General features: G+C 39.7%; 1 protein-coding gene across 1 annotated transcript in view; it reads right to left on the minus strand.

Annotated features, from left to right (window-relative positions):
- Positions 1-507: 507 nt before the first annotated feature.
- ST8SIA5 (ST8 alpha-N-acetyl-neuraminide alpha-2,8-sialyltransferase 5) overlaps positions 508-16139 on the minus strand; it is a 40704-nt gene continuing 25072 nt past the window's right edge. Inside the window, exons 3-8 of the mRNA XM_062513278.1 lie at positions 14176-14268; positions 11514-11600; positions 8026-8170; positions 5623-5735; positions 1960-2052; positions 508-970 (exon numbers count right to left, since the gene is read on the minus strand). Of these exons, the coding sequence (XP_062369262.1) occupies positions 508-970; positions 1960-2052; positions 5623-5735; positions 8026-8170; positions 11514-11600; positions 14176-14268 (994 nt within the window). The remainder of the gene's footprint in view (positions 971-1959; positions 2053-5622; positions 5736-8025; positions 8171-11513; positions 11601-14175; positions 14269-16139) is intronic.

The raw sequence follows: 16139 nt of genomic DNA on the forward strand, positions 1-16139 counted from the left end.
CAACACTTTGTGGCATTACAGAACAAAGATTTTAAGTTATATATCCCCATTAAGCTATAATGTTAAAGAGTATTTTCAAAAACCTAAAGGCCAGAGAACAGAGTGTTCAATAAAATCTGGCAATACCCCAAATTCAATCAGAAACCTATGTAAAGTCATACAGTCTATGGTAAAATTCTCCACCACTGTTTTTCCTCAAAAGTTTGGTGTTTTTCTCCATAGTGAAATGACAAATATATTAATGTGCTCTATTTATTCTTAAATGTATTTTAAATGTGCTTCTTATCTGACTTGCTTTCCAGGACAGCATGTACCCTGGGGCACAGAAGTTTTCTTTCTCCTATGCTGTTATGGACCCAACTCTGCTAGCAAGAAAGATGCTGGTATCCTAGATCTTATGGGATGCAATGCCTTGAGGACATTTATATCAAACAATTATTGCATAATCTCGGGGTGTAACAAAACCTCCTACACCTTACACGGGCCACCCAGCTCCTGCCACACCTGTCAGCTGCAGGTCCCCGTGTGGACCCGCAGGATCCCCTTGCTGTGCATGTGTAGGAAATTGAATATTTCCGAGGGCATCGCGTGGAACCCGGGGCGAGGCTTCACGTTGTCGTAGTAGTGGTGAGTTATAAAAATCCCTGAGGGGTTCATGGGGAAGGCCCAGAAGCCAAAGAGGTTCACCTCCTCGCAGAGCTCCAGGGCTGCAGTCACCAGGATCAGCCCGGTGCTGACCCGCTTGGCCCGCACGCCCTGGCCGAGCCAGTAGCGAGAGACATTGATGAGATACTGGGGGTGGAAATAATAAACAGCCTGCTGGGACTCGAAGTCATCCAGGACGTATTTGACCCGGATGGACACGTCCGTGTTGCGCGTGTTGTAGAAGGCTGGCAGCAGCACGGACGCGTTCTCGTACACCTGGAGCACGTCGTAGAAGGGCTTCCTCCACTTCTCCAGCTTGTGGAATCTGAAGGGGAGAGGGTGTCAGTGGTGCTCAGCCCGTTCCCAGCAACAAACCCCCAATGGGATTTTACTGCATTTACTATGTTTATTTTTTCTATATTTAGAAATATTTCTGGCACAGGGATAATTGAGATGATGCTTGAGTTAGCGACAGGAATGTACTTAGGTTTGTAGCTACAGCATCAGCATGAAATGTAGGGTAAAAAATTCAGAGCATAAAAAAATTTGTAATAACCTTGTGGACACTTCTGATCATGTCTTGCTTCTCATGGTATTATTAGAAGTATGTAATTTTTCCAAGCTATGTAGTGCACCATGCAGTGCAGAGATATATAAAAAACTGGCTAGCGCCAAAGCTAGCAAGTGTCTAAAATGTCTAACTGTAACATTTTTAAAAGAAATCCAAAATCAAACAAATTATTTTATATCGCTTGAGGGAAGAAACACATTCCCCCATCAAGAAAGGAAAGCAGCAATGAGCCTCATGGTCCCAAATATGTCACAAGGTAGCATTAGGGCATTAACAAATTCAAAATTAAAATCACCTAGTCAATCCTGTCTACAGTAAAGTTTCACTGACATTTCTTTAAAACATGTGACAATGTGTGTTACTTTATTTACTTGATGATCTTAATTCTCCAACATCAATGACTTTGTTTCTACAATTTCAGCATAACAGGTGGGATCCAGTTTCTTTCACCTTGAATGTTTCTAAGACGTTTGACTGGGACTTGCAAGCAGAGCAGGAGAAGGATGGCTCCATTATTTTAATTTTAGCTCACTGCCTTTCCATTTTCTATTATCAAAGTGCAGGTTTAAGTGTTCAACACATTTCTACAAACTTGTTACTTATTCAATTCAGAATGAAATTTATGATTCATAGTGATGGTATTAAGTAGGATTTGGGAAAAACTTCTGTATAACAGACTCAAGTTTAAGGTAGATTCACGAAATCAAGAGTGGTATGAAAATAGAAAAGAAAACAGAAATAACCTCTCAGTGATTATACTGGGATTGACAGTCACGACATCTGTCTTCACCCCAACATCCATGAAGTATTTGTCAGATATAGGAGGCAAATTGCATCTATAAAAGAGAGAAATTAGTAAGAAAGTGAAAAAATTTCTTTCACCATTTCAGGACTAGAAAATAGAATTTATTTAAGCATTTCTGCCAAACAACAAACCTAGAAACAGAGTGAGAATTTAAAATTGTATCAAAATATGGTGATGCCCAAACTATGCAATAATCTAACAAGTTCTTGAGGGTGGTTTGAAGACCTCTCTTGTTTCCTCACCTGTAAGAGATGACCCTTCTTTGTGGATGTAGCCAAAGTTCATTTTGCCTCCTTAATAGCAATTCACCTATTTACTCTGGTAGTTTAGGATGCAAAATTGATAGAAGCTTCAAGGCCAATCAGCCTATAAATCAAAGGCTTGCTGAGCAGTAGCTGAGATGTGCTCAATAATTAATAAACTATATCTAAAACACTGCCTTTAAGATGCCTTGGTTTGTACACAGGAGAATTTAGGGGGAATGTTCCACAAGAGACAGATCAATCCAGACCTAATTAACCCCAAACTATCTGCTTCACTTCCTTTTCCATTTATAAACATCTCCCAACACAGTGTAATTCCAGCAATTCTGACTCCACAATTTCATCACAGGACATCAAAGTTATTGTAAGCAAACTTGTGAGATTTGCAAGCCTTGACTTTGCCCAACCTCCATTCACCTTGGCTTTGTCCTAGATAAATCGTGTCACAAAATTTAGAGCATCCCTAAGTTACTGAAACACACACTCACAAGATGCCACACTGTCTTTGCTTCCAAAGGAAATCCAGCTGAAAAAAAAGAATTTAAGCATGTGTTTTCAGGGGTAAAGCATGGCCTGGCAACTGGTTTTACACTCAGTTTAAGCTAGAGTTAGGCACTGAGTGACACTTTGAAAGTTTTTTTGAAGTGTTTTTCAAGCCTCAAGTAAAACCATCAAAAACTGTTAAGATCCCCCACATCTCAAGAATACTGCTGTGCCTAATTCTCAAAGTTGTCCATATTTCTGAAGAACAGGGCTGAGCAAAAACAGCCAAAACAACAAAACAACTGAGCAAAACAGACAAAACTGATGGTATTTAGGGTAAGAGATGCTCATTGTTTTCACTATACCACAATTCAGCTGTCAGGATAATTTCTCAAAGAGAGAGGGCAGTTTGGAGAGCAGAAGAATGCACAAAATTCCTTCAAAGTCCTTCTCACACTTGAAAGGTTCACATCCACCTTACAGACAGTCTGTCTTTACAGGTCAGAGAATAATTTTTGGCTCTCCTTTTCATAGACAATGCCATTTCCAGCACTTTCTTCTGCTGGATAATGCAACTCAAGTCCTTGGGCACCCCTAGTACCACCTATCACTGGGCACTGTGCTTATCAGATTAGATTTGAGGAAGGTTTTCAAATAATCAGCTTCAATATTTCTGGACAGGAAATTCATACCGAGATTAAGAGTGAGTGAATGTGTTGAAGGTGATAAAGCCTTATAAAAATGGTCCCATCTGCACAAACTGTACTTTTGTCATATGACTCCAAAAATTCATCCCCACCAAGAGAGCAGCTCCATCTCTCAATTGATTTAGTGTTTCACCACAGAGCTCTGCTCTGGCCAGTAGATGGAGACAGACAATAACTACTAGTAAATTCAATTCTGGTGTGTATTTTATATATTCTGCTGTAGTACGACTAATTGTTTTCAGAACTTACTTCACAGAACAGTCTTGGATGCATGCTGCTGACCACAAGAAAAGATATTCCCCAAGTGCCCTGAAGGTATAGCTGAATGTAATCAGGGCTCCATAAGAAGCTTGTGAAATGTTTTAAATTATTTCACTGGTGACCAAGATGATGATTCCTGACAGTTTGGTGGAGTGCTGACTGGGAAGCAGATGTGTTCAGACCTGACCTTGAACACAAGCTTTACTTTAAAACTGATGTCTGCAGACCATGAGTTTCAAAACACTGGCGCATCATTGTGCAAAATCTGCATTTTGGAGATGGCGAACCAGGGATTTCTTTGGTACTGACATATTTATTCATATTCCAATCCTGACTAAACCTCTATTTGTTACTATTACCAAACACAACCCAATTTATAAGTTCTTTAATAATAACCTCTTTTTTATTTACCAGTTTGATACAGTTCAAGGAAGAGTAGCAGTGGTAAAACAGGACCTCTTCTAAAAGTCCTTGAACATAAATGAGATTTGCCAGACATATTTTAGCTTCTGCATAAAAACCTGCCACCTCTATGTGTTACATGGGCTGCTCCTCTCATCCATACTCGTGGTTGTGATCCAACACAAAAGCAGGGAATTTACAGTAAGTATGAAATGCATATGGAGTACACTAGGCTTTTAAGAAAAAAAATTATGTGAAGCCTGGACTTTCTCACAGACATTTTTTTAATTGAAAACTAAGCAAATAGTTTTCTGTAAAGTAAAGAGGTGAACAAGAGGAACAAGAGGCGGACAAAAGGGTCTGAAAATAATACTGAATATAGGACCTGTAAAATTTTCTCATATGATGTCAAATGAAATTAAGACTGTGCTCAACCAAAATCTGATCTAATGGTTGCTGGTGTGAAGTCAGAGAAATTAATTGTTTTAAGCATAATTATTGTAAACTGACAACAACAGACCCAAGATCAGAAAATAGGCCAACTGAATTAAAGAGATTTTTCTTTTCTAGAGAGCAAGTAATGAATCTGTGAGCTAGAGGTCGTGTGCCATGACCCAGGCAAAGAGCTTAACAGGATTTAGAGAGGGATTAGTCATGCATATGAATAACAAAAAAATAATCTTTCTAATATATATTAAGTATTATAAAACTGCTGCTAGACTCTCCTATCCAGGGACATTCATCTTGGGACATCCCAGTTAATGCTAAACCTGGATAATTCCACATATAGTGAGGAGCAATGAAGACACTTAGCCTTTAAAGTTATTGTGGTGACTCTGGAGGGCCTGGATTGATTATTGATTACACTAAATCCTGTTACTGAGCACCTGAGCTTTCCACCAGTCCAGAAACACACCTCTGAGGCACATCAGCTGTGAGCTATTAACATCTGCCCAAGCTGCTTGTCACTCCATGGAAGTTGTACCTCTGGCTCAGATCTGCCCCAGAAAATTATGGCCAGGTCCACAGGACACTGCTTATAGGCCAATGTCCATAGAAGGATAAATCTACAACCTCAGTGGCAGGGGACATCCTGGAAGAGAGCATCAGACTTTGCCAATAAATCAGTGACTAACTCCATGAAGTTAGGGAGAAATAATTCCTCAAAGCTTAATTTTCAAAAAATATTATCAAGTAAGATGTTTTGGGTGGGTTTTTTTGTTGTTTTGTTGTTGTTGTTGTTGTTGTGTGTTGTTTTTGTTTTTGTTTTTTTGTTTGGTTGGTTTTTTGTTTGTTGTTGTTGTTGGGGGGGGTTGTTTGTTTTTTTTTTTAAACACAGCTTTTTGTGCAAGAATCAGGCTGGACACAGCCAATTTAGGAAATGTCATGTTTCCATGTGAGAGAGAATAGCTTTTAAGTGTTCTATTTGTTATTACAAGAGGCAAAAAAAAAAAAAAAAGAGAAAAATGGAGCTGTGGTGGTTACCGAAACACGAAGTCTGCGCTGTCAATCTCCCGGCCACATCTGCTGTTCTTCAGAATTCCACCATTCCCAACCACTGCACATCTCTTAAACTGGGAGCGGTGGTACGGCATGTCCTGCAACAGCACGGCAAGGAAACAATTAAAGACCCCAAAACATGGAGCCAACAAGTCTCTTTTTCACTTTTTCCCTTTTTTTTCCCCCTCTGCAGCTGCACCTCGATGCATTAACCACAGGATGCTGACACTGGATCTGGGGTGCAATATTCCCTGTACACAAAGTGGTGGGATATTTTGCTGTGCAATTAGAGATTGCACAGGCAACAAACCCAAGTGGGAAAAAACCCCAATAACCTGTTCTTTTTCCGCAGGTTCAATAACATAAGGAGTAATTTTAGACATTTGCTTTACCCTTCGATTTCTACGTGAGGGCACAAAGCATAAATTAGTGTAGCTCGGGCAGTTTTCTGAACTGCCTGCAAACTGCTGGCTCCTCAGGCTCTGGTGTCCTGCTTTTGGGAAGTCTGCACACAGAGCTTTGGGGCAGCCAGTAAAGCCCAAGAAGTCTGTCAGGCATCACGTCACAGAAAGCAGCCCAAACTTTAGTGCTTACCAACTCTAATTGTACTGATAGTATTAATGATTATTAATTAGCATTTGCACTACCAGCACTGCCTTTGGTCAGGCACCTTTTTGGACTTGTGGAGGATGCATCTTCCTGTAATCTTTGGGCAGAATTCACACACAGAGATGCAGCTGCTGCTGTAGCCAGAGAGAGTGAAAATCACATCTTGAGAACAAACTGGGCTGTTAGGGTGAGAGGGCTGTGACGCAGAACTGAGCCATGCTACACCTTATGAATATGTAGGGAAGTGCTTATATAAGCATGAGAGTGCTCGTTTTTGGTACATACATATTTTATCAATAATCTCATGCTGCAAACTACAGAGGGATGCAAGAGTGGCCTGACATTTCTGGGTGATTATTCCCAGGATCTTTCCATGGCATCCATAAGCCATGAGGTAAAAAGGGCATGCAATTACACCTGTCTGAGAAAAGCAGCAGCTGTCTGACAGAGAGGAAATATGGAGCTGTCTGTGCTTTATGCAGTGATTTCTGAACACACAGTGCCTTGGCAGCCCTGGAAGGGAAATCAGAAGCCAGGTGCCCATGCTTGGCACAAGGCTCTTGCCCCTACAACATTGCTGCTGTGTTTTCAGCCCTTTATTTCCTGCATGTGCCAGGCTGCAGCCCTGCTCCTATGCAGAGGGTGTCTTTGGTCACTGCCCAGTGACTCCCAAAGGCATTTTGGCATGCCTTCACAGCATCCTGATCATACCTGGACAAACACCACAGCAGCTCTAGCACACCTAGCAGGTCTCAGGTGTTCAGACTTTCATGCACTCATCTGCCTAATCAGACAGGGTTTTGAGGATAATACCCCTGGACTTAGATCTACCCATTCTTTGCATGTCTCCAGATGCCAAAGTGCTTTCCTGGATCTGAGCCTTTCCCCTGCTCCTGCCCAGCTCCCCACGTGCACCTTCAGATAACAGCACTCCCCTGCCTCTCAGCAATGCTCAGAAAGCCAAAGGATTAGAAGTGGCTGGACCCTGAAGGACAGGTTCAGTGGCACTAATCTAAGTACTTAACCTGAATATCCATCTGACTTTTCAAAAGGGATAAATTTCATCTACCCCCCCCCCTCCAACTATGCTGTTGTAAAGTGAAGGGGTGTGCCTCGTGATAAATCTGCAGCCACATCAACCCATTCCTGCACATCAGTCCCTATGTGCAGAGCAGATTATATACTGATTATAACCTTGACTATCCCTGAAGGTCAAGCATCATTTGCTGGAAAGGTTTTGAATAATCATTATGTTGAGTACATTTAAAAATTACAAAACACGTTCACAGATTATCTGTAAGCGGAAATAAGCATAAAAATAGTAATTGTTAATATAAATTATAAAATAATCATGCCAAAACAGAAGCAGACCTACTCCCAAATGTTGGATTTATTGTATGTGAATATTATACTTTAAAAGAGTTCTGATCAATAAGTGTCCCTTTTATTTAACTTTGTTACTTCACTATACACTTTGCTCCTAAGTCAGTAATATTCTGCAGGAAATTACACACACATATATATATATTTATATACATACATATATATAGAAAATGTATGTGTATATATGCATGTGTATGTACATATTTTGCAGATGACCGCCAGAAATCATATCTAGATTTAGATAACCATCTAAAATATTGTATCAAAGATAAACATTTTCAAGATATAAGCAGTGAATTCTGTAGAAATGTCAAACAAGTGCTAATTTCTTGGCTATAGGACAGTGCCTAATGCAGCAAGTACACTGAAGCTGATCCTGCAAACAGGCAGAGGCACCTTTGGAAACATTTTGAAGATTTCTTGGTTGATATGAAAGATTCCACTCGTGTCCACTTCATATTTCAGTTTAGTTCCCAAGGGAGTATTTTTCTGGGTGGTGAACAGAAAAGATGGGGCGTTGCAACACCTTGACAGAGTAGACCTGTGAAATGAAAAAGAAGAAAGATCAAGGTGCTGATGACATGATAGAGGATTTGCAATTGTTGTTACTCCTAACAAGTTATTTTTCACTAAAAAGAAATATTTTATCTCTAGGATGGGTGAAACTGAAGTTTGCTGGATTTTCAGTCAGAAAACTTCAAATTTGGTGAAATTTTCTTTGATTGAGAAAGCTAAAAAAAGAAAAAAACAAACAAAAACAAACAAATAAAACCATCAAAAAAACCCAACAACTACAGCAAAACCACCTGTACTTGTCTCTTGTCTCTTCTAGGCTGTGGAAAATACATGTGCAAATTCTGCCCTGCTCTAGTTCCCAAAGATAGATTTCTGCCTCCAATATCCTGGCAAAACCACCTTCATGAATTAATCCCACTCTACCTTAGAGGTCTTCAACATTTTATAAATTATATACTCATCACTGGGCAGGAAATGTAGGGGTTAAAGTGTCCCTCTGGGGATTTGGAAATATGGCAGGGCAGTATTTAAACACAGCAATACCCAAAGACACTGACCCACCTACAAGACTGCTGTGGAGACCAGCACACTTTGATTACAACAAAAAAACTTTCAATGATCTTAGTTTTGACCTTGGCCTTGCATGTCTATATGTCAGGAAGGTGATGTGGCCCTGACAGATGGGTGCCAGGCAAACTGGTCATGCCTAAAACTCCAAAATCTCAGACAAATGACCAAAATTTTTTTTGTCCCTGGGACAAAATGGAAGAAATTCCAGTGCAAACAAGAACTGCATTAAATTCCAAATATGGGGTTCGGAGTAAAAGGGAAAAAAAATATTCAGATCCTTTTGCCATGTTGCATATGAAATGTAAATGGGAAAAGTTGCTTTGCAAATAAATTCCATTTCCCAGCTCCCATCCTTTCCTGAATACTTTTCTCCTTTTACTGGTGGCACTGAAAGCCCTGACTTCTGCTCATTCTTATTCCAGAGACGGTTTATTTCTCAGTAAATGCATTTGATACCTTTAATGAAAAATAAGTGTCACAGTGAATGTACAAGCATGAAGACAAAGCCAAATGGCTCCCAAATAACCCAGATTAAATGCCTTGCCTCTGGGGTGTGTGGTCTCATATTCTAAGTTGGAAGAATAAGGCAGTCTTCTTTATGGGGTTTATTACAAGCACCAGAAAGCAAATAGAGAATTATGCAAACATTTCAGTGATGCCCAATTACTCTCATATACTTGACTCATGCAGGATGGCACAAAATGACCATCAGATCACAGCAGCAAATGAGACTGAAAAAGTCAAGAATAATGTCTAACAGCAAAAATAATTGCAAGCAGATAGTGGAATTGAATCGCTATAGTTGGGATGTGAGAAAAACCTCATCATTGGCTGCTCCTTAAGGAATTGAAAGAGATGTTTTTCCTTGATGTCCAGCTGGTTTTCCAGAGGCACAGTCCTTTATGTGAATGCCAAATATCTGATGGAAGAAGACTCACAAGGAAACTGCTTCCCTTAGTCTCCAGATACAAACTCTCGGTGTGAGTTTTTCCCTTCCTCCCTCTCTGCTCCTTAAGTAGCTGCCATTTAAAATCTGCTGGATTCCTCCCACCTCACATGATGGTCTAGAACTGGCAAAGCTCAAAATCCCACAGCTCGGAGGGTTACACATTTCAGCCTTCTCCTAAACAACCTCCAAACTCGGAGACCCTGGTTTGCTTTTGAGGGACAGCAGCTTCCCCACACATTCACACACTGATGACTCTGCCCCATGAAACACAGATGAAATAGACTTTAGACATTTTTTAATTACAAGCTCTACTGTTGTTCCTGAAACCAGCTGACAAAGATCATGTTACATCTGGGTGCCAGTGAGGGTTGCTGGAGCAGTGATATATCAGTCAGGCAGGTACAGGCAGTGACAGAAATCTTTCCTCTCTTTTTTTCTCTCAGTGCACAGGGTGGAGAGGGGTTCTTTGTTTAATGTTCTGGTTTCTGGGGGCCTGAGATATATTGAAGGTCCTCCTGGTGGTCTTTGGATAGTCCTTTCTCATTGCTCCCACCTCTGCTCTGGCCTCCAAACCTCAAAGGGTTCCTTTCCATACCTCAGAGTTCTGCTTGCTCACTGGGCATAATCACTACTCCTCTCATTCCAGCTATTATTCAAATAATGAGCTGTAATACTGAATGACTCCTCTCTTCAAAATGGGCCCCAATAATTACCTATAGAGTAATTTCCAGGAAAAATACAGGGGAAAAAACAACAACAAAAAGAAAACACACACAAAATAAAAAACCAAACCAAAAGCAAACAAACAAAATAAAAAGCAAAAACAACAACAAAATAAACACACACAAAAAAGCCACCACCATCACCAAAAACCAACAAAAAAATTAAAACAAAACAAAACAAAAAAAGAGTGAAGATCACGTTGTTGAAATTGTTATGCGCCTGAGACTAACAATGTTATTTTTAAAGATGTCAATGACTAACTCAGCACATGGATTCTCACATTCATTAACTCCTGACAGCTATTTCCTGGAATCATGCAAGAGAATTTGGGATAAAGCTGGGGGCCTTATTATAAACAACAGCTCTGAATTGTACCAGTGACTTGCAGACTTCAGTCTACAGCACTTACCCTGAAATAGTCTGTTTTCTCAAAACCTACTCAAATATGGCACTGGAATCTATCAATATGTCACATTCAAAAATTATTTTCACCTAATCTACTGTTGCCTTCACAGTTTCAAAGGTTGTGTCTTGAGAGGATCATGGAGGACTTCACCAGAGAAGTTACTTGAAAGACAGAGCACTACAGAAACAAACTGAGAGGTCTCTGAAGACCAGAAAAAACATGTAGAAAATCTGTAAACGCTGAGAAGCCATTAAAAAGAAAAAAAATAACAACCAGAGAAAGTCATAACCAAGGTCTGACAGTACCTAAAACACCCAGAAGAAATCCAGCTTGAGTATTTTGTAGGCCAGATTTGCTGTATCACCAGTGATATTACCATTCCAATCCAGAGAGTTAGGCTTACGTGTTAGGGGCAGCCACTAAATCTCATCTCCATCCTCACTGCTGTCCAAATAACACCTGGAAGTCCTTCCTGTACCAAATTCCTTGCCTTTCCTGGGAGACTGTTCCACATGTCAGAAAAGCATTCTTTCACTCTTGCTGCTGAGTTGTTGTTTTTTCAAAGTATGGGTTAAAATCCACATTTATTCAAAAGGATGGTCCTCCAAATGTTATCATGCTTGCTCTTGTTATTAATATGAAATTTTGATCTCTCTGCAGGAAGCTAAACTCAAACTAAAGAAAATTTTACTCAGTTTCGTTAATGTGAGCCATTCTTACTTGAATAAATTGGCTTCTGTGACATTCATCTCCCATTTGCACATCTGTAGGCTCTTCCATCTGTCAAATAATTCAGTTTGTTTCACCCTGAAATATAAAAAAAAGAAAGAAAAAAATAAAAATTAAGTTTATTATAAGGGCTTAATTTCCTGGAACAGCTGCAGATAGAGTACCATGCAAATTGATGGGGCAAATCAGTCTAGACAGTACAAAATTTATAATTTTTCTTCCTTTTTCTGTTCAGACATAGCCACTTTAAGCCGTGTGTATGCAAGAATTGATGTTTGGGACTGATTTCTTCTCCCTGATAGGCTTTCTCCACTTTTTTCAGGATAAAAAATGCAATATTGAGCAAGAAGAATCTACTTTATCAAAATCTGCTGAGAAACAAATGGGTCTCTACCAGCTGTGTTTGGGGGAAAAGATGCACCCAGCAGAAGAGCCCAGGAGGGGGGGATTGGAAAAGGGGATTAATTTGGCCAACTAAGGCTGTACTTTGGTGAGTTTAACTTAATTTGTGAGATCCTACAGCAAAACACTGTAGGTAAATTTATTTTATGAACAATTTACAAGCTCACGGACAAGAGTCTGTGAAGGTAAGAGGAAATGAAAAGCTCTTTATACAAGGATCTCTACCTCCTCCTCTGCTAATCAATATACCTGTAGTCACATTAAAAAAAAAATCCAAACAAAAAAAAACAAAACCAAACAACAAAAAAAGCCAAAACAAAACAAACAAAAAAACACAACAAAAATCCAAAACAAAAAAAAAACCCAAAACACAGAAACAAAACAAAACAAAAAACGAAAACAAAACAAAAAAATACCAAGGAAAACAAAACCAACAAAACACTCCTATTTCAACTAGACTGATATAGGATGACTCATTTTTGATGATATCACCAATTCCAAGAACTTCCTCACTGAAGTTCGCACATATTCCTGTTCCTTTGGACAACAGAGATAATGAAGGCTTTGCAAATATCTAGAGGTAGGAAGCAACTGCATAATCTAGCTAAGGAATTTGGAAGTCTGTGATTTCTGCTAGACTGATAGGTCTGAATGTGTTCTCTTCAGGCTTGAGGGCTTTTAGTGTTTGAATAAAGCAAAGACTTTTAAGATAATTCTATATTTAATGTGAGTAGAACCTAGCATTTCCCAGGCTGAGGAAGTTACAGGAAGGAATTAGGTCATATTGTACTTTCTGTAGCCCACCAGAGCACATTAACTTGGAAATCTTCCATTACCATAAGGGCTGACTTGGGAAACACAGCATACTTGAATCAAGAACATCAGAAGAGACCAGCAGAGGAAAAAGACCTTAATGTCAAATGGCATCTACTGGAGAATTAAGGGTAACTCATATCTAGCTGAGCAGGACTCCACTACCTTCCTGGGGCCACTGGGTAAGATGAAGAAAAATGAGGAATCCTCTGTGTCCTCTGATCAGTATGCAAAAAAAAAAAAAAAAAAGCAATTCAGAACTCCCCATCTTCAGCAGAACATTGGCAGAAGTGTGGCATTCTCACCCATCCTGTTTATTTTTAAGCACTGCAAATCAGCAAGCAGTTCAAAATGTGTTACTCGTGCATCCTTCACCCAGCACAGAAGGCAAGGACATAACCTACATATTGCTGTGCACAAAGTCAGTGAGGGAGACATGCTCAGATTCATGCAGACCTGGAGCAACAGACTGGATTTTCTGTAGCCCTGGCTGCCAAATGTTATGCACCTGTGGAGCTGGACTTTGAACTGGGAAATTCCCAGTGCACTTTGCAGACCTTGTGCATTGCCTGTAACATTACTAAACCACTGGTTTTAGAAGTGGTGAGGGATTATGCATAATCTAAACACCTAAAGACAGGGAAATGCTGAAAATGCAAAAGGGCAACACTAAAATTACCCAGCTGTGCACTGTCACACTGACAAATTCACTTTTTTCACCCAGTTCCTTTGCTGTGGTTTAATATATGCATCTCATTCAACTCATTGGTTTCCTGACTTATTTGTTGGACCACAGAACACAATTTAGAGATATTTTATTGTTTCCCAAAAATCACACTTTCTTATGTTTGCACTGAGTGGTTTTGAGTTGTGAAAATCTCTGTTGTTCGAAGAGGTCAAAAATACAAATGGGCTCAGAAAATACCTAAACAAATTAATAGAAAGGGCTATTGTTTACTCTGATTACTCCAGTCTGGACTCCTTCTACCAGTCCACAAGTCCTCCTGCCAGTGTTTATTATCAGGAAGGGCTGAGCATTTTCTTCCTTTCTTAGCCTTCACTACTGACCAGTGTCAATGAAAGAACCTTAAGATGGATGGACACTTGCATGAGTCAGTCTGACTCTTTAATTACTGGAAATATGGTATTACAAACACTGTATTTAATTCCCAGCAATAATTCTGGGCCTGAACAGAATGCCTCAGTGTATCAGAAAAGCTGCCATGTTTTGTAAATGGACCTCAGATCAAATTCAAACACTTTCACAGGTGAAAGGTTTGGGATCCCTTCTGAGATCCCTGCTGATGTAATCTCTTGAGCCTTGCACCTTTTTTCAGTGTCATTGTAAGATTCCGTTCCATCCTGCTTCAGAAGTAACATTTTTAGCAATGCTTTTATTGCTAAATTTTTCTACTTTTTATGTTTAGCTCATACTTACATAGACAAGACTTTCACCTCAATGATGTCCTGCCTTAATTCCAGGCATTTTGTAGAGTTGTATTCCAAAGGCCCTTCATAAAACTCAAAATACCTGAGGAAGGACAAGAAAAAATATCGTAAATAAGGTTTAGGCTAGAATAATTGTTTTGCACATCAAGAGAATTCAGCTGAAAGTTGTCATTTATGATTTTTGCCTGACTTGAGGCTGCAGTGCCAGTTTGTTCCTTCACAGGAAAGCACAGATGTCCCTGCTGGTCCTAGAACAGTCTCCCATGCCCAGTTTTTTCTTTCCTACAGGAGTTCATCTGTCTTGAAGCAATGACAAGGACCAGCTACCTTTTCCAGCAGTCAGCATTTGGCAGCTGGAACTGAAAGTCAGGGCAAAAGCACTGATCATTTAAGGCATATTGTTCCCATCTTTTGGGTGCCTGACTGTTCTGGGTTGGAAAAAACAGTACCATAAAACTACTAGAGGTTGTATTCTGCCTGTGGACACTATTCCATAGCTCCTAAGCAACTGAGCTTTTCACTGGGATTTACCCTTTTGCTCAGCTTGAAAGGGAATGGAAACAGGGATTATATTCTGGAAAGACAATTTGAGAACAAAAATAATTTGAAATGCTCAGACACAGCACAAATAACAGTAGTAATCTTGATTAAAATATAGACACAAATATTTACTTTATTGGCTAATTTCTTTACTTTAGTCACTGGACTGAAGGGGAAGAAACACACAATGGTAGCTACTCAGGCTTAGGGGTAAGAAAAAGCCCAGTCTGTCAAATCAGTGAGTCTGCATTGAAATTGCAAACAAGATTTATGGCTTCAACCAAGCTCTGCATCAGTTTCACTCCTAACCATTAGAAGTCTGTATTGAAACCTGATTCCTGAGACCTGCACATACTCATGAAGCACTTGAGAGGACAATGAAAAACTAAGAGAAGATGACCTGGAGGAATAAGTATTATGAACAAGACTAGAGGAGACTCTTTTGATGGATCTTTCAAAGTCCTGGAATTCATAATGTTGTAACGCCAAGAACTCAATTTTTGAATCTTCAATTGGAAATATAAAGATAAGATTTGTGGAAAAGCTTCCTTTAAGCCATCACTTGAAATGTAATATTTGAGGTTTGTGTCATTGCAAAATAATATCAAAATTCCTGTTTGACGCATGTGTGAGTGGAAAAAGTCCAAGAGCCTCCCAAAGCAATTTGCATTCAACTGGGAATGTTTCTGTCCTGTCAAGTGCTACTTTTCTGTCCTGTCAAGTGCTGCTTCACCTCTCCCTGAGGTCTTCACTACCTCAGCTTTTTCAAACCCCTGTGAAAGGCACAAACCTTGAGACTGAAAGGAGGAAGCCCATACTTAAAAGGTGGCAGGAGGAGAGCAAAAAAATTCAAAATAAAGAAGCCAGAAAAACCCAATATCCCATCTTTTAAAAACACAACTATTTGTAAATGTGTTTATCTAGCCTTCAAGGCAACAAAAAAAAAAAAATTATAAGCTTTGTAGAGGAAATTATGTAGTTAAAGTGTTCCAAAATCAGTGAGAACTCTATGAAAAGGCTACTTCCTCAGCCTGCTGAAGGGAGACCTAACATGAATCTTCATCTGGGCTTTCACCAAAAGGTTTGCACTCTCCTTCCAGCTGAATTATTCACTGGACTGAATTATTCAGTGTTCTACTAGGGAGCATCTGAAATCCACTGCCCTGGCACTTCTCCCATGTGCTTGTTTTGTTGAGCTGGAGCTGAGCTACTTGTGAAAGAGGTTTCAACTGGGTTTGGATGAAGAGCCCACCTGCTTGCACCAGGCCAAAGCCCTGTGTGGATGTACTCCAGGTAATTTCCCAAACCAAACCAAAAATCTCTCTTTAGACAGCACCATAGAATTGCTTAATGCTCACAAAATTTTCCAGGGCTGAAGCAGTCCCCTCTGGCTAACAGTACAATGTTCTAATC

This window comes from Cinclus cinclus, chromosome Z (assembly GCF_963662255.1).
Source record: "Cinclus cinclus chromosome Z, bCinCin1.1, whole genome shotgun sequence".
NCBI classification, from domain to species: domain Eukaryota; kingdom Metazoa; phylum Chordata; class Aves; order Passeriformes; family Cinclidae; genus Cinclus; species Cinclus cinclus.